Source organism: Zalophus californianus, chromosome 17 (genome assembly GCF_009762305.2).
Source record: "Zalophus californianus isolate mZalCal1 chromosome 17, mZalCal1.pri.v2, whole genome shotgun sequence".
NCBI lineage: Eukaryota > Metazoa > Chordata > Mammalia > Carnivora > Otariidae > Zalophus > Zalophus californianus.
Window position 1 is genome coordinate 45,829,306 of NC_045611.1, and position 18,567 is coordinate 45,847,872.

At 53.1% G+C, this 18,567-nt stretch overlaps 1 protein-coding gene across 8 annotated transcripts in view; it reads left to right on the top strand.

The window, feature by feature from the left end:
- The window catches only part of SIPA1L3 (signal induced proliferation associated 1 like 3), a 222,849-nt gene that overhangs the window by 134,806 nt on the left and 69,476 nt on the right, over positions 1-18,567 (top strand). For all 8 annotated transcript variants that reach the window (XR_003524109.2, XM_027618206.2, XM_027618207.2 and 5 more), the window contains 4 exons: positions 7,187-7,375; positions 8,260-8,434; positions 11,577-11,680; positions 13,941-14,098. Coding sequence is in view for 7 of the 8 variants with exons in the window: in XM_027618206.2 (XP_027474007.2) it covers positions 7,187-7,375; positions 8,260-8,434; positions 11,577-11,680; positions 13,941-14,098 (626 nt within the window). In the remaining variant the exon portion in view is untranslated. The remainder of the gene's footprint in view (positions 1-7,186; positions 7,376-8,259; positions 8,435-11,576; positions 11,681-13,940; positions 14,099-18,567) is intronic.

The window sequence follows — 18,567 nt, forward strand, 5'->3', positions numbered from 1 at the left end:
ATATCAGCTGTGGCCAGGGAACAAGGCCTGCTGGGGGCACCCTGCTCAATTAGGGTGAATTGTAATGGACAGAAATCTAGTTCTAACTGGTTTAAGCCAGAAATAGAATTCATTGGTTCATGTAACTGCAAATCTGGGGTAGGGCTAGCTTCAGGCATAGCTGGATCCAGGCATTCAAATGATATCACCAGAATTCTGCCCTCTGACGGCTCTGCTCCTCTAAAGCTCTGCTGCTTTTCTGCATTGTGAATGTCATTCTCTTTTCTGCCACCAGCAAGCTCTCTCCATGTCATGGGAAAATGATACTGGCAGCTCAGCTCTTATGCATCTTTATACGTTCTCCTCCACAGGGGAGACACTTGCTGCCAAATCTGTGGGGAGGACTCTGATTGGCTCTGCTTGGATCACATGTGCTCCACTGGGTCTGGGGGCAGGGCAGGACACTGTGATTGACAGTTCCATCAGAGCCACCTGGAGGAGGCATCCGGGGAGTTCTTCTGCCAAAAGAGGGGAGCTGGGCTAGCAAAAACAATAGAGACTTCCAAAAGACCCAAGTAAGGACGACCTTTCCAGAAACGGGGTGGTAGTCATCTGGGCAGGCTCCCCAAAATGGGTCTCCCTCAGCCCTGCCTTTCCCCATCCCCCTTGTTCCTGGCCTTTGCCCAGACGTGGGAACCCAGCAGGCCGCCGCCGCCAGGGGCTTTGGGTGTGGGGCCAGCCAAGCCTGGACGTCATCCAGCCTGGCCGATGCTGTACCAAGGGCCCTAGCCCCATCCCCTCACGACGACCCTCTCGCTGAGGAGGAATGGGATGGCACTGAGGCTTTGTGGCAATTTAGAGGAGGCAGCCCCCAAACCCTGTGCCCCCAACCACAGGTGGTCACCAGCCCATCTGCCTCCCAGCCCCCTCCCCCCCTCCTTACCTTTATGGCCAGATGAGCACCAGGGCAGAAGGTGAGGTGACAGCTCACAGTGCTTCAGATTGTGTCGTGACATCCAGGGAACTGCTGGGTGAGATGACAACAATCAAACACTAATAAATAATAGTTATTACAATGGCTCTGATGTTGCCGATCTCCTTAAAGCTGTGTCATGTATCAGCTTTACCCTTGGTGTATATTCATGCACTTAAATGTCATGACAGTTCATGGTGAAGGCAGCGTTTGCCCCATTTCTGGAAGACGAAACAGGCCCCGAGAGGTTAAGGGACTTGCCCACAGCACCCTCCGGAATCCGCTCAGCTGGCTCTGGGATCCCACTGACTGGGCTCAGTCTCCCCGGCAGACCCACTGCTGAGTTACGAACTCACCTTAGTGCTAGCACTGTGGTGGTGGTGGTTTTTATTAATAAAAGTGGAATACAGAGAATGAATTTTTTAAAAAACCAGGCTGCATCACACATACTGGGGCTCCTGAGACTTGGGTGAAGGGATCCTAGGTCGGGGAGTAATATCTTTGTTTTGGTTGCTCTTCAGTAAGTTTGAAACCGGCTTAGTGCTATGCCTGCTTCCATCCACTTCCGAGCCCCAACACCCACAAAACTTGCCTCCAGCCCTCCCCGGGGTGGGGATGAGGCTCTTGAGGCTCAGGGCCACAGGTCTGGGAATCGTTCACTCGGCCCTGCTACCTGCCAGCCCTACGCTGGGCACTGGGAGCGCAGTAGTGAATGAAGCAGCAGAGATGTTCGTGGGACTACACCCTTGTGGGACACATACTTTAGTAAATCATACAGTGTGGTAAGTGATGGCAAGGTAGAAAGTAAAGCAAGGAAGAGATAAGTGGTGAGGGGTGGTTCAGTTTTTTTGGCAGAATGGTCAAGGGAGATCTCACTGGGAAGAGAACATTTGAGTAATGACCTGAAGGAGTTGAGAGAAGAAGGAGCCATGCGGACATCTGGAACAAGAGCATTCCGGGCCGAGGGAACAGCCAGTGTAAAGGTCCTGAGGCAGGACTGTGTCTGGCACGTTGGAGACCTGGTATGGATTCCTAGTTTGACCTCTCACCAGCTGTGAATGTGGGCCCCTGGCTTCTCCTCTCAGAGCCTCCGTTTCCCCCTTGGGAATCCCAGCCTCACAGGACTGTGCTGCGGGCCCTGTGAGGTCACACATACAGGCAGCGCCAGGCCTGGCACTTGGGGAGAGCCCAGTGAAGTTGGGCGGCAGGGGGTCTCCGTCTGCTGTCCCCTTGTCACATTCCAGTCAGGCCTTTTTCTGCCACCACAGCCTTGAGCCCAACTCCTTGTGGACCTGCCCTACTGGGCACTCGGGCCTGAGGACCTCCTCATCTGGGGTTGAAGGGAGGGCAGCGGCCAGCAAGGTTTGCCTCACCTCTTCCTCGAGCCCTTCCTGTGGCGGCGGCAGGGCGGACAGTCATGCATCCAGCAGCAGTAATAGCTAACACTCGCAGCCAGACACTGTCCTAAGTGTTGCTTGTGCGTGGAGCCTTCAGATCCTCTCAACAGTCTCATGATGTGCTCCCGTTGTTCCCATTGTGCAGATGAGGGTGGGAGGTTGAGGCCCAGGGAGATAATCATTTGTCAGGGTCCCCAGTGGCAGAGCTGGGATGTGGACCCAGGCTTCCCAGGGCCCGAGCCCATGCTCTTAACCGCTCGGCACCCTGCCTGTTGGGTCGAGTTTGAATTGTGGCTCTGGGAACAGACAGCCCTGGGTTTGGTCCAGCTCTGCCTCTCACTGGCCACGTGACCTTGGACAGATGGCTTTGCCTCTGGGCTTCTCAGTTTTTTCATCTGTAAATAGGCTTTGTGCTGTTTGCTCCCCATCTCCGGGAGCGGCCAAAGGTTCTCTTGCACCGGCACACGAGGCTGCAGGGCAGTGAGTGCCCTGGCTGTCACGCTCCCCCACGAGGTCCGAGGACCGTGCCAAGGAGCGAGGGTTGAGCTCACGGGCAGAGTTCTGTCCTCCTGTCCACATGCACAGATCTCAGGCTCCCGTAAACCAAGGTGTGGGGTCCAGAGTGAAGGGCTCAGGCTGTTTTCCAAGCCACCAGGCCGGCCCACCCCAGATGGCCACCCCCGGCCGCCAAGCAGTCAAGTGGGTCCCCATCTCCCGGCAGATGGGTTGTGAGCATTGGCAGCACTGAGCTTCCCACCAGGGCAGGAACAGACTGGGAGCTGGGCTTTGGCACCTCACGCCTGAACAGCACCCCCCACCCCCCAGCCTGGACAGGACGAGCCCCAGGCCAGGGCTGCCCCGTCGTCCCAAGCCCCTTGCTGGCCTCTCCCTCCCGGTTCACAGGGAACCCCAGCCAGCCAGGGGCGGTCTAGCCTCCTGACCCAATAGGTTCCCCTTAGCCCAGCAAACACAAGTTTTTGACAGGCTTCGGTTTTGTTAGAGTTAGAGGTTTGGATTTGTTTTTTCTTTTTAATTTTACAAGTAACAGTCACTCATTAAGAATTTAAGTATATAAGTGTACAAAGTAGAAAAGGGAGAGTCTCCAATGAAGTGAAAAAAGCAAGGAGCAACAGTGTATTGACTAGGACCTCGTTTGTGTTCAGGAGGTAGCTCTGATTGTGTGTGTTTGTAGAAATAATCTCCAAAGCATATTGTTAAATGGGGAGAAAAGCCCACTGTATCTTCCTGTTAAAGGTTAAATTTAAATTCTTAACTATGCATATGCCTTTGTACAAACACATTTGACACGTGTGTATCCATAATAATGGCTCTTACGTATTGAGCGCTCACTGTATACAATGCTGAGCACTGCACGTGGACTATCTTATTGAATCTTTACAAGCCTTGGAAGTAGGTGCTGTTATCCCCATTTTATAGATGAGGAAACAGGCACAGAGAAGTTAAGCATCTTGCCAGGGTCACACAGCCAGGGAAAGGGTAGAGTCAGGATTTGAACCCAGGCAGACAGACACCTCAGTGACCTCCCAGGAAACGTTCCTGACAGGTGCACCCACTGCCTGACAGAGAAGGGGATGCGTCTGAGTCAGGAGCCAACATTGAATAACCTGTGCATATCGAAACCTCCCGGCTTACATGGCCTTGAGGTCTTCTTATGGCTCACTTGACTGGTTATCCTCCGTAAGATGATGACAGGTGTCATTGAGGGTGAGATCACACAGGGCCTTGCAACCTGAGCAGGGTGTATAGATTTTATTTGGAGAGAGATGGGAAGCCACTAGCCCGTTCTATGCAGAGGAGAGGCGTGGTCTGACTCAAGCTGCTGCAGGAAAGATGGACCGGGCGGGAGGCGGGGGGGCAGCGGGGCGGGAGCAGGGAGACCAGGAGGAGGGCTGTTATCATAGGCCAGGTAGGTGATGACGGTGGACAGGACCAGGTGGAGGTTAGAGATGGCTGGCCACTCGTTGAATCCTGCCAGTGCCCTACTTATTATCCCCAGCAGACAAGGAAAGGCTGGGAGCTTTTCAGGCCGTGGCTTTTGGTTAAGTCTTCAGAGCCAGAATGTAAAGAGGGGCCACCTGTCTCTAGTGTGGGAGAAGGAATGAGGTGCAGGACCATGCTTCCCCTTAGGCCCAGCAGAGGGCGCTGCGAGCCAGTGTCAGCAGGATACAAAAACCCTGATCCTGTTGGTACATTCATTGAAACCCACTGTCCCAGGGCCTCCCAGACCAGCAGGGCAAAAGCACCCGTCATCATTGCTTTTCATGATCTATTTCAAGATCATGATAAGAGAGTACTTGTTTATTAATTACTGGGGCCAGAACTGGGAACTCGCAAACACGAGATCATTCCATTCCTTCCGTGCATGCCTCTTGCCCAGGTCCTGTTTGGAAAGGGTGGGCTGTATGCTTAGAGGCGACGTCATGACACATTGTTTTTGCCACCTCCTGTGTCAACATGTTGACTCAGGGCCAGCATGTTTTTCCAGTTAACACTGATCCTCCTTAGTCTTTAAACCATAGCCTCAAGTGTGTTCTGGGTGCTTGTAACAATCGCCTCAGGAAGGATATTTTTCCTGGTATTGCGGCAGACCCCCCATTGTGCTGTCTTGTGGGGGTGGGGCTGGAGCTGCAGGGCCTGGCCCTGTCCGTGGCATCACCTGATGGCCAGCTCACGTTGTGGATAGAAGCCAGAGCTGGTGCAACGGGGACAGGAGGCAGCTGGGATTCTCAGGGTAAGGGCGTGAATTGGTACAACCACTTGGAAAACTTCGGTAAAATTGAAGATTAACATGCCGGGTGACTCAGCAGTTCCTCTCCTGGGTATAAACCCAAAAGAAAATGTGTTCGTGTGCACTACGAGGTGCTTCTGTGAGTGTTCCTAATGGCAACGCTCGTAGTTGTCCCAACACTGGAAGCAGTTTGTGTGCTTAGCGGTAGAATGGATTACATCCGTTGTGGCAAAACATCAGCTCCTCCCAGCAGCGTGGTCGAATCTCATATGCATAGCATTGAGAGAAATAAGCCAGATACAAAAGAATACAAACAGCATGAAGCTCAAAAACAGGCAGAAATAAATTGTGGAGTTAGAAGTCAGGGTAGGGTTGCCTTTGGGGAAGAGGGGAAGGGATTTGGAGGGCTGGAAATATTTATCTTTTTGATTTGGTGGCGATTACCTAGGTGTTCATTTGGTGATAATTCCTTTAGCTGTGCTTAGATATGTTGCAAGCTTTTCTGTATGTGGATTATACTTCCCATTAAAAAGAAAAAAAAATTAAAAACCTTCAAAGAAAAAAGTCATGAGTTTTGGAAAAGTCAGGGCTGCATTGGAATCCTGGTTCAGTCACTTAATTTTGGTGACCTTAGAGAAGGCACCTAAGCTCTCAGTGCTTCAGTTTTTGGTTTTTTTTTTTTTTTAAGATTTTATTTATTTATCTATTGAGAGAGAGAGAGCACGCACATATGTGCACATGGGTGAGAGAATCTCCAGCAGACTCCCTGCTGAGCTCAGAGCCCAACGAGGGGCTTGATCCCACCACCCAGAGATCATGACCTGAACCGAAATCAAGTCAGACACTAAAACTGACTGAGCCACCCAGGCGCCCCAGAGCTTCAATTTTCTTATCTGTAAAATGGAGATAACAAAACCTCCCCTGAACAGACCTATACATTGAATTAGGTAATTACTCTTGTACCTGGAATATAGCACCTTCACAAATGTAACTTTGTTGTAAAGGTCTAGTCAGTTAGAAACTGCTTTTTCTGTAAACCTGGAAACCTGACTAACCATAGCTAAAACAAATAGAGGGTTAAAGCGCTTTAATTCTCTGAGAAGTCTGGAGGTAGGCAACTGCAGAGATTGAGTTCTCTCTGGTTTTCTTGTCTCTTTCCTCATGGTCATAAGATTGCTGCCACAGCTCCAAACATTTTATCCTCACACCAGTGTCCTTAAGAAGAAGAAATGGGCAGGTTGGAAAGGATTTCTTTAACTAAGGGAAGCAGATGTGCCCAGAAGTCGTTCCCAAGCTGAATGCCCCTCACATTTCATTACCTGGAGCTAGTCATGTGGCCAGCTATAGGAAAAACTTGGAAAGCACCATCTGGGAAAGGGGAATGAGATGGCTGCGATTGGCTGACGCAGGTTTTCAGTCCTGGCTACACATCAGAATCCTGAATGGCATTGAAAAGATTATGTGTGTGCATGAGTGTGCTCACACGTGCGTAAATACGCAGCTATATAAATGAATACATACGTGCACACGTACATACATCCCTGGGCCCCACCACAGACCAACCATGTTATTACCGTAATATGTTTACACATATTGTAACGAAGGCAGAGTGTTCATTGAGTGCTCGCCTTATGGAGCCTGTTTTATTCATTATACTTCTTACTACCTGACATAATCTGTTTCCCCACTTAAATGCCAGTTGGGTGGGGGCAGGGGTCTTTGTTTCATTCACTGCACCCAGAACAGGGCTGTACTTCGGGGGCGCTCAGTTGGTATTTGTTGAACGGACGAAGGTGTGCTCCATCCATTGTCTCAAAATCTCATCAGTTTAGTCCTCCCGGCACCCTTTGGGGCTGTGATGCCGTCACTCTTCTCATTTCACGGAAGAGAAGCTGAGACCCAGAGATTTGAAGGCACTTGCTCACAATCACACAGGGAGGAGGCAGCAAGTTCAAGTCCTGGTCCAAACCCAGGGCTGGCCCTGGGGCCCAAGCTTCGGACCATCGCACACGTTGCTCTGAGAACAGGACTTTGTTCCTTTCCTAGGTCCCAAGAGCCTCCTAACCTTCCCTTCTCTCCCTGAAACAGCTCATCACCCTGCGGGGCTCTATCCTGGAGGATGCCACCCCCACCGCCACGAAGCACGGGACAGGGCGGGGCCTACCCCTGAAGGACGCCCTGGAGTATGTCATCCCTGAGCTCAACATCCACTGCCTGCGGCTGGCTCTCAACACTCCCAAGGTGACCGAGCAGCTGCTGAAGCTCGACGAGCAAGGGGTAAGCTGGGGGCCAGTGTGGGGGGCCACCGCAATCCATCCTGGTACCTCTTTCTGTCTTGGTCTTTGGTTTTTTCTTTTCTTTTTTTTTTTTTCTTTTTCAGAATAGAAACCCACCTAAGCTAGTTTCAGTAAAAGGAGGGATCTCTTGTCAAATACTAAGGGTGCCAAGAGCAGGGATGTGACGGGTTCTCAGAAGAAAAATGGTCTGGGGATGAGACAGCCATCGGGGTGGGTGGGTGCGTGTGTGTGTGGGTGTGGGCGTGGGTGGGTGTGTTCCCTCCCCCTCTCTGCACATAGGCTCCCTCTGCTTCTCCGCCCTCCCACAGCTCCTAGAGTGACTGCGAGAATGACAGCTACCTGCAGACCCCAGCTGGCTGACTCTCAGTCCCAGGAGAGCCTCTGACTGGCCCACACTTAGATCAAGTGTCTATCCAGAGTCCCATCCCCTGTGACCAGGGGAGTGAATGAGACACAGAACAAACTTGGCGATTGGAGGCCCACTCCCTAAAAACAGTGTTGACTGTGCTGAGCCCCGAGCCCTCGAGAATTTCCTTTTGCAGAATCTTAGCCAGTTCCAGGCAACCTGCTATGGGAGCCAGCCAAGGCCACGGTCTCTTACTCTTGAGAGAGTGGCATGGCCCTCTGTAGAGAGAACAGGAGCCCGCTGCACGGACACCTCCCTGTGCCTCTGTGAAATGGGAAGGAGGGAGAGAGACAACGGGACATGCCCCTGCGCCTCTCCCCTTCCTCTCTGGCTGTGGTGCTGGATGGCAGTGGGACCCCGGCAGCTCCCTGGGTGCCACGCCTGAGAAAGCCCCTTTGTTCCGTTCCCTCTGACGTCCCTGCCGGGCCCGCCTCACAGAGCTGCTCTTGCCTCTGCAGCTGTGCCGGAAGCACAAAGTGGGCATCCTCTACTGCAAGGCCGGCCAGAGCTCGGAGGAGGAGATGTACAACAACGAGGAGGCTGGCCCCGCCTTCGAGGAGTTCCTCTCCCTGATCGGGGAGAAGGTCTGCCTGAAGGGCTTCACCAAGTACGCCGCCCAGCTGGATGTCAAGAGTAAGTGGCACGGTGGCCTCGTGGGGGGAGCCGGGTGGATCGCGGGGGGCCACCACCGCACCCCCGCCCCGGGGGCGGAAGTCACAGGGCCTGGTGGTAGCGGGGTAAGGACGCAGGGCAGTGGGAGCTCTCGGCCTCTGCTGACGGGGACGCGGATAGTGCAACCACTTTGGAAAACAGTAGGGCATGTTCCAGGAAAGCTTGCAGATGCACCTCCTCTGGGAGTCAGCAGTCGCACTCCCAGACGTGTCCTCTGAGAACTCACACACGCACACACACACGTGTGCCGGGAGATGTCCTGAGGGTTCAAAACCGCCGGTGCCTAGACGGTGCCCAGCGTGCATGGGCAGAATCATGGTGTTTCGTGCAGCACAGTGCCGTGTGACAGTGACAGCGATGACGGGAGCCGCAGGCGTCAGCCTGGACGAGGGCCGCGTGCTTGATGGTGAACGTGGACAGCGGGCTCACAAGAGCGGGTAGTGAGTGATGCCTTTTACACAGCAGTTATTTGCAAAGCACACTTGACAGTGTATTGTCTCGGGGGGTCGTTCTTGCGCAGTAGAACTCTAAAGAAAATCAAGGCGGTGATGGACACGACCACGTTCAGGGTAGTGGTTGCCTCCAGGGAGAGGGTGGATATAATAGAAAATGGTAAGGATCGCGGAGTATCCGTGGTGGTCTGCTTCTTCACGTGGGTGTGTGACACAACGCGTTCGTTCTAGCATTTCTGTACATACATCTGCATATATGCACATAAGACGTGTACGTGTGATGAATAGGATGGAAGTGTTTCTTGGCAGTTTGCGGGGAATGGAAGAGCGATGTGGCAGTTTGGGGGGATGGAAGAGCAGTGTTGTGAAGTCACGTCCTGGCTGTCTGGGGAAAGGACCGACTGCCCCTGGCCCTTGGAGGGGCGCGTTGCTGGGTTCGTTGCTCAGGCAGAGTCGGCAAGCCCTGTGATGGGGCCCAGGCCTGATCACTGGCTCTTCTCTTGCCTTGCTGAGCCTCACCTTCCTCGTCGGGAAGAGGGAGGCCCAGGTGAGGAGACCGAGTTTGGCGAGATGAGAGAAGCGTTCGCAGGGGCCTACGGCTGTCGTTCGTTCAAGGAGGCAGTGGGAGGAATAAGATCGTTGTGCCATCGCTGGTTTAGGGATCCTGGACCGGCGGCCTTGCCTCCCTGTGCCTCAGCTTCCTCATCTTGTCGAGTGAGACTCATAGTTGGTGCTTACCTCAGGAGCACAGTGGTGAAGCTAGCATACCGAGCCCTCACTCCGTGCTGGACCCCGGGCCTGCCCAGCCTCCCCGAGCTGCCCTGGCGCACAGGAAACCCGCGGCAAGCGTGAGCGTTAGGACTGTGCTTCTGTTGCTCATTCCTTCAGGTGATTCCTTCACCGCGAAAGGGGTGGTGCACTCAGAAAAAGGAACAGGACACTTGTTATACCCCTGCTCCTGAGGCTCAGCGCCCTGCCCAAAATGGCGGCCATCACGTTGCCCCCTCCCTTCCCTGAGTTGCTGTGAGGATCAGACGCCGGTGCCGCGCCTTACGGAGAGTCAGCACGCAAGTGCCAACTACTGCCACATGGCTTCTGTGGGAAGTGGATTTTCTCCGGAGACCCCAGGGAGCACAGTGCTCTCGGCCAGTGTCCCCAGCTACCAGATAGGGATGCTCCAGGCTCGCAGCCACCCAAAGGTCACCTGGCTCCGGGCCTGGCTCTGGCACTGGCCAGCAGTGGCTTCAGTGCCTTCGCCTTGTCCCAGCATCTCCCCAGAATGTAAGGCCACAAGAACAGGGACTTTGTGGTCAGTTCTACCCCTGTCTCCACAGCACCTTCGGTTAAATAAAGCTTGGTGGCCCTGAGTGCCTGAAAGGGCCAACGAATGGGCCTCCTGGGGTGAACTTGACACCTTGTAGGTCCTTACAGCATGGTTCGTGGGTTCGCTCCTGCATTCGACAGAAACCTCCCAGCCTTCCTCCCTGGGTGGGAAGGAGCTGTTCAAGATGATACGAGCATACAGGAGGAACCTGATCTTAGGTCCAAGTGGGGAAGGGCCCCTAGAGAAAATGGCGTACAGCCTGAGAGGGGTGAGACGGAATAAAAAGAGGCAAAGAGGGAGCAGGAAAAGCATTCCAGGAGAAAGGAACAGTACGTGCAAAAGCCCTGAGGTCTAAAGGCTGTCGTCCAGGGAATTAACGTGGAGGATGGAGTGAGGAAGGCAGGCAGGACCCACCCTGCAGGGCCTTCAGGGCCCAAGTTTAGGGATTTAGATCTATTTCCTATAAGGGATGTGAAACCCTTAAGAACCACACCGAGTACTCTTAAGAAAACACCATGGAGTCAGACAGCCTGAGTTCCAGTCCAGACTCCACTGCACCTTGCAGTGTGACCTAAGGCAAGTCACTCCCTCCCGGTGCCTCAGTTTCCCCCTCGGAAACATGGAGCCAATAATCAGATGTGCTCCCTGGTCACAACCCCCACCCATTGTGGGCAACCAGTGTCCTGACTCTCAGGATTATCATCCATAGTTTTGCTACCTATATATGCATCTCTGGATATAATTGGTTTGGCTTGTTTTTGAACATAATGTGAATGGGATCCTATAGTATGTGCTGCTTTCGTGTCTGGCGTCTTTCATTCAACATTATATATGTGTGATTCACCCGTGCGGTGACTGCAGCTCATTTCAAGGCTTTGTATTTTTTCACAGTGTGAGTATACCAGTTTGTTTATTCATCTTTTTGAAGGTGCTTGTTACCCATATCCCAGGGCACGTGTATGTGATTTCTCTAGGTTATGATCCTAGGAGAGAAAGTGCTAGGTCGTTAATTAAGCCAATCTTCAGACTTAATCACTAGATATTACTAAGAAGTTTTCCAAAGTGGTTGTACCAATTTACACGCCTAACCAGCCACAGAAAGGGATCCAGTGGCTCTACATTCCCCACCAGTCCTTGCTACGGTCAGATTTTAAATTTTTACCAGTGTGTTGGGTGTGTAACAGAAGGTTTCCTTTTTACCTAAATTTATTTAATTTTAAAGAGTGAAGTGCAAACATCAAGCTGAAAACTAACGCAGATGGCCTGTGGGACGTGGCACAAACCCAGAGGTTTGGGAAACGTGGTGCTAACTGTGTTTCTGTTGCAGCTGACTCCACGGGCACCCACTCCCTCTACACGACATACCAGGACTACGAGATCATGTTCCACGTCTCCACCCTGCTCCCTTACACCCCCAACAACAGGCAGCAGGTCAGTGGGGCCCAGGGCGGGGGCCCCCACATGATTTCCAGTGGACGCACGACTGAACCCCAAGTCACTCTCCTTCCCTGCAGCTGGTAGCTGGCTGCCTGGCAGGCACTGGTTCTCCTACTGTCCCGTGCAGTAGATGGGGGGCCTGTGGCCTTGGAGACGCTCCGCACCATGGTCACGTCACCTGGGGGATGGAGGCTAGATCAGGGGTTGTTTGATACCAGTGTTTTTCTAACTGTTCCTTGGACATCCTGCTTGCATCTAGCTACCCAACTTAGCAGTCTCTTGCATCACCAGGGGTCCTGTGAAAAAGAAGAGTGAATCAGTCAACATTATTTAAACAGAAGTAACAGAAACGCAAACCAAACTGCCATAAGGAAAAACTGAGTCTTACTGGGTGGTGTAACTCTCAAGTGCCTGGATAGGGTTGGCTTTAGGTATGGCTGGATACAGGGCCTCAAACAGTGTTAGGAATCCTTTTCATTTCTTACCTCTGCTTTTCTTCATCATGGCCTTCACAGGTCTTCCCAAGTAGTGGCAAAGATGCCCCCTGACAGCCCTCTGCTCACATCCCACCAGGAGAGCCACCCCTGCAGGGAGAGAACTCTGCCTCCCTGGTGTCCCAGAAACGTTTTGTTGACCAGTCACTTACCAGTCCCTGGGCCAGGGGCAGGGGTGGAACAAGCTGACTGGCCAAGCGTGAAGCACATGCCCACCCCTAGGGAAGGTGAATGGGGTCAGCTCAACAGGAAATGCTGATAGGGATCAGGGAGATGCTTTCCCAAAGGGCACAGACATGGCTGCCAGAAGAAGGAGGAAAAGGTGACTAGGTGGGCAAGAGCAGCTAACGCCTGCTTCATGGGGCTCCTCCCCTGAGCGTGCCATGCAGACTCTGTCCTGAGACAACTCTTCCTAGTTTCTAAAGAACAGAAACCCCACGGACTTGTGGTTTAGAAAATGCCTGTTTTTTCCACTGGTACAGATGACATTGTAGATTATATAGACCAAAAATGGTCGGATCGGAGTGATCTCATGAAGTTAACCTGGTAGCATTCTGTAAGAGCATTGGTCTCAGAGTTGGCCCTGAGTTTGAGTTCTTTCTTTGCCACTTCTTAGCTTTGTGATCCTGCGTCTCTGAGCCTCGGGTCCCTCCTCTGTAGAATGGGTTAGGGGTCTCTGTACGAGGCGGGGCCCAACACCCAGGAGGGGCATAGGAAGCAGTCCCTCATGCTGGGTATTTGGTAGGTGGGGAAAGCTTGGGTTGCAGAGTCAAGCAGAAGTGGATTCAAATCCAGGCTCTTTCTTCCCGTGACTGTTTGACGGAGGGCAAGTCACTTAACCACTGGGAGCCTCAGTGTTCTCATCAGTAAAGGGGTAGGATGAGTTCATGCCTCACGAGGTGGTTGTGATAAGATGAGCTGGCGTCTCGGAGACCTGATGGTAAGATGCCTCGCCCGGGCTGGCCACAGCAAATGGGTACTTTATCTAGCAATGTCACCGGTTTAAAGCACACATAAAAGAACAGTTCCGTAGTGTAAGTCGTGCTGCTCAGTGTAAGTGTCTCTGGAATCCACATTCTGGGCCACTTCGTGTCGAGCTACACAGGATGCCCATCTGTGGACCTCATGTTCCCAACATGGATCCCTGACCGTGACAGTCACGCAAAGGCTCAACTCAAATGTAAATAGGAATGCTGTAATATCAGCAGATAAGTAAAACACTGTGAATACGTCATCGCCTGCAAAGGTAACAGTCTCTTGGTCAGAGACTGTGAAAAACAGAGGAGAGAGGACCGGGCTCCAGTGGGCCAGTCCGAAGCCACAGCTGCCCCAGCCTTCCCCACCCAGGCGTCTGGGGCAGGGGCCGTGGCGGCAGCCTGGGATCAGCTCTGCAGGTGGTGTCCAGTGTGCCGCCGTGGGCTGTGAGCAAGTCCGTGTTCACCAGCCCGTGCGGACCTCCAGTGGATGTTTATTGAGCACCTACTGTGTGCCGACACCGATCTCAGCACTAAGCACACTGTAGTGGGCAGCGAACAAAACACGTGGGGAGTCTTACCCTGAGTGAGGCAGAGCCACCAGAGAGGGCTCTGAGCAGGGAGAGACTTGATCCAACCCAGGTCCATGGCTCCCTCTGGCTGCCTGTGGGGACCACACCGGGAAGGGGTGAGAACACGGGGTGGCAGGGAGGCTGCTGTGAGGGTCCAGGCAGGGCCCTCAAGCCAACCTGTGCCACCCTCCTTTCTCCCGTTTCCATTTACCAGTTACTAAGGAAGAGGCACATAGGAAACGACATTGTGACGATCATCTTCCAGGAGCCAGGGGCGCTGCCTTTCACCCCCAAGAACATCCGCTCACACTTTCAGCATGTCTTCATCATCGTCCGAGCCCACAACCCTTGCACTGATAATGTCTGCTACAGGTACGCATCCCTGTACCGGCTCCCCCCACCCCTGCCCCACCCCCTGCACACACTGGAAGTCGCAGCAGCGGATCTCCAGCCTCCGGGCAGCGTGCAGAGAGACAGCCAGCAGCCCGACCAGCAGATGCACCGGTGCCGCCTGTGTGTGCTTCACACCCGCACATGTCCTCACGTCCCTACACCTTCTAAGAGAGTTATCCTCAGTCAGCAGCATGGCACCCCAGTTTTCATTGGGGATTCGTATTTGCTTGACATCTTTCGGTTGCAAGTGACCAGAACCCCACCTCGATCTGGCTTAATGCAAACGGGCATTTGTATGTATCTGCTCTCCCAAATGACAGATTCGAGCGTAGCTCGATCTGCTCCACTTTCCTATACATTGCTTCGTTTGCTGGCAGCTCTAAACTTAACATCCTCCCAGCTGCAAATCCAGCAAAAGGAGTGCTTTGCTTTTCTGGAAAGAGAGGCTCCAGAATTGAGGCTCACTGACCTGGTTGGGGGGTGAGGAGGCCATAGTGGAGCGAAAGCACCACCAGGCCCAGGGTTGGGGTGGGGGGCACAGGGGCTGAGGCACAGGAGTGATGGCCGGAAGGAGAATCAGAAGATGGAAGGATGGGGGCAGGGCAGACACACACGCACACGCACACACATGCACCACTCTGGATATAGAGCTGAGGTTTCAGTTCACAGATCAACAGGCTCCACAGCCCTCAGACCATTCAGCATCCTCCCTGAGGGCCAGGTCTCACCCCAGGGAGTGGCCAGCAGCCAGAGGCCAAATGGAGAGCTGTCTGTGTGTGGGGTGAGGATGTAGTCCTTGGAAACCAGCTGACGGATGACCTAGGCCCGGGCCAAGACACCCGTGTGCCCACCACCAGATTTGACAGATGTTAACATGTCCCTGGAGCAGCACCACAGACTCTGGGGAATGGGCTGAGAACGGTTTGAAATTCAAAAGATATAAAAAGAAAAAAAAAAAAAAAAGTCACAGTCTCCTCCCACCCCTGCCCCACCCCCCACCACCCAGTTGCCCTGTTAGCAGTTTCTTGTGCATCCAGAAATTTCATACATATGCAGGTAACTACTTCTAAGTATTCGTTTTCCTCTTGTTAATACACACGGAGCGTGTCATACACGCTCACCAATCCTTGAGATCTCCAAACCAGTAAATTAAGTGCTTTTTTATTCCTTATGACCGCATGACATTCCATCGTGTGGATGCACAAGACTCTTCCCTCGATGTGCATTTGGGTTGTCCTGTCACCCACTGTTCCACTCCATCCTGCAGTGAATAATCTTATTTCTGCTCTCATTGCACGTGCGTCCACGTACACAGCTGGGAAAATCCCTGAAAACAGGGTTCCTGGGTCAAAGGGTATGTGCGTCGGTGCACTGGTGGTCCTGGTGGAATTGCCAGAACCTACCATTTTCCTGTCGGTGAGGTGAAGCAGAGAAGGGATGAGGGTTCCACCACAGTGCAGCGCATGCGGTTACTCGTTCCTAGGACACGGAGCGGCCACCACAAGTGCCTGTGTCTTGCGGCTGGGTGAGCTTGCAGGATGTCCCACATTCCTCGCATCAGAGGCAGGGCTTGAGCTGGGGGCATGGGGTGGGCCCCCTCCTCTACTCCTGCCTGGGCTGTCACAGCAACCCACGGCCGACCCCCCCGCCTCTCCAGGCCAGCTTTTGGCCTCCGGGATGCTGGCTTTGTTCCGATTCACAAACCGTGTTTTTTTTCTGTTTTTTTGTTTGTTTTTTTGTTTTAAGATTATTTATTTGAGAGATTGAGCAAGCACCCCGTGTGAGCAGGTGGGGAGGGGCAGAGGGAGAGAGAATCCCAAGCAGACACCCTGCTGCTCGCAGAGCCCATTGCGGGGCTCAATCTCACGACCCTGAGATCATGACCTCAGCCGAAATGAAGACTGCGCCACCGAGGCGCCCCTAAACCCTTCTTTTTTATTATTTAATTTAAAATATTTTTATTATGCAATATTTTAATCGTTCTGAAAAGCACAGAAAATAATATAACAGACACCCATGTGCCCACCACCAGATTTAACAGATGTTAACATTTTGCCATATTTGCTTCAGCTCTCTTTTCTTTATTTTTAAAGAAAGAAAATGTTAAAGACACAACCAAAGCTGCCCCCCTCCTTCCGCACAGGCAGCTGGTCCCCAGACAGACCACACCCTCTCCCTTCCCGCCCCCCCCCCCACCATGTCCCCAAACACATTTCCATCACAGCACCCGTCATGCTGTAAAAATGACTTCTTGGCGTGTCCCTGGCCTCCCTTAAAGATAACCCCGTGTCACATTCCCCTCCGTGTATCTGTCATGGCACGGGGCCTGCCATCTAGTGGGCCCTAAAGACGTTTTTGCTGACCAGAGAGATGCCTGGCCCAAGCATCATAGGCCCTGAGGAAATAATCGTTGAAGGAATAACTGTGAGTATTCTGGAAATACTTCCTGAGCTACAGCGACGGGGTGGCCTGGTGTCACACCATCTCCTGGTTGTGTAGTGAGGTGCTTTCTGGTTCCAAGTGTGCCATTTCTGAGGGGCACACCGTCCTCCCTATAGCCTGGGGGCTGTGAAAACCCAGTCTTGTCTGCTGGGACATAAGGGACCAGCTGTTCGGCTTGTCCAGAAAGCTTCAGTAGCTTGTAGTTTCATGATTCTTCAAATCATGGATCAGGACTATGGGAAACACAAAAGTCTATCACTCTAAGCAGCGAGGTGCTGACTGGAGAAGTTGCAAAGCTGTTGACATCTGTAAAGTACAGTGTGGACACACCACGAATTAGGAAAAACTGGCCAAGTCACCACATCCCCCTTCCCCCGGGGGCTGTGGGCAAGGTTTCGCCCACACGGTTTTGCACAGAAGAAAACCCATCTGGTTTGTGTGGCCTTCGAAGAACCTCACCCCTGGAAAATGCCTTTTTCGGTCAAGCCTCCAGAAAACCTCCTGTGCCTTGATAGAACTGTTTCTTCTTGGTCTGTTCAAGTTCAAGTCATTTTTTTAAAAAGATTTTACTTATTTGGGAAAGAGAGCACAAGCAGGGGGAGAGGGAGAGGCAGGCTCCCCACTGAGCAGGGAGCCCGATGCAGGGCTGGATCCCAGGACCCTGGGGTCATGACCTGAGCCGAATGCAGACGCTTCACTGACTGAGCTACCCATGCGCCCCCAAGTCGTTATTTTAATCAGTAGTGAACACCTGTGCTGGTGCTGGGGGATCAGCTAAGCTCCAGGTGGCACCTGCCCACACAGCACTCCGGAACTGGGGAAGGGTCGTTGGACCATGAACAGTGGAGGTAGCAGGCAAGGGATCTGGCCTGACCCGTCTGGGGTGTGCAGGAGCTTCCTCAGTGATCTCCTGCCTGTGCTCTGGTCCCTTCCAGTCCTTTCTTCATGGGGCAGCCATGGTGATCTTTGCAGATCATCAGTCTGGTGGTCACTCGTTGCTAGCACCTGTGTCCATCATGGACCGTTAAGAGGCAGATGCCCCGATTAGGTTTTAACTGAGGGTGAATGAACAGGCCACTCACAGGCGGGCCTAGGTTAAGGGAACCAGTACAGGAGAGTGAGGCGTCCAGTGCCAGAAGCAGCAGGGAGCCATTACCCATCCCTTTTGGCTTGATGAGGTTGGAAAGGATGAAGGAAGTTTCTGGAAGCTAGAGAGAGCTATGGCTCTGGGAGAGGGGCCACCAGACAGGAACTCTGGCTCTGAGTTGAAGGATGAAGGACAGCAGCCACTGCCACCAGCCCAGCCCAGCAAGAAAGCCGCAAAGAGAAAGCCATCTGCCAACCTCCCTCTCCTGTCCCCTCCTGTCGCCTGCTGCCACTTCCTGTTGGCAGAATTCACTAGAAGCCGGAGGGCATGGGAAGCCAGGTGAAGGTGACCGCCCGCAAAAACCCCGCCTTCCAGGGCACTGAGCAGGGCAGAGAATGGCAGAGACCAGATCTGGGGGTGCAGAGAGTGAAGAGTCCAGGTGTTCAAAGGATCGCTTACTCTCACGATCAGGATGGAAAGTGCCAACACACTGTCAGGGCCCTGCAAGGCCTGGCTCCCATCCCACTCCTCGCTTCTGGACTCCAACCACCCCCGCCTCGTCATTCCCCATCAGGGCTTGCACGCGCTGTACCCACTGTGTGCAGGGCCCTCCCCCCAGCTCTTCCTCTGGCTCCCACTCAGCCTCAGATCCCAGCATAGTTATCACTTCCTCAGAGAGGCCCTCCTGGATTCCCCCTGTCTAGATCCGGTCCTTCTGTTCTGTCTGTAGCCCATTCGCTTTCTTTGTTTTTATAATTTAATTTGTAAGTGTGTGTGTTTGATACGCGTCTGCTCCTGGATTAAAAGCTCTGGGGGTCAGGGACTACTGTACCCCCAATGCCCAAGAGAGGGCGTCCCAGATATGCTTGTCACACACAGGAATGCTACAGTGTCCCCCTTGTCATGTGGGGGGGGCCAG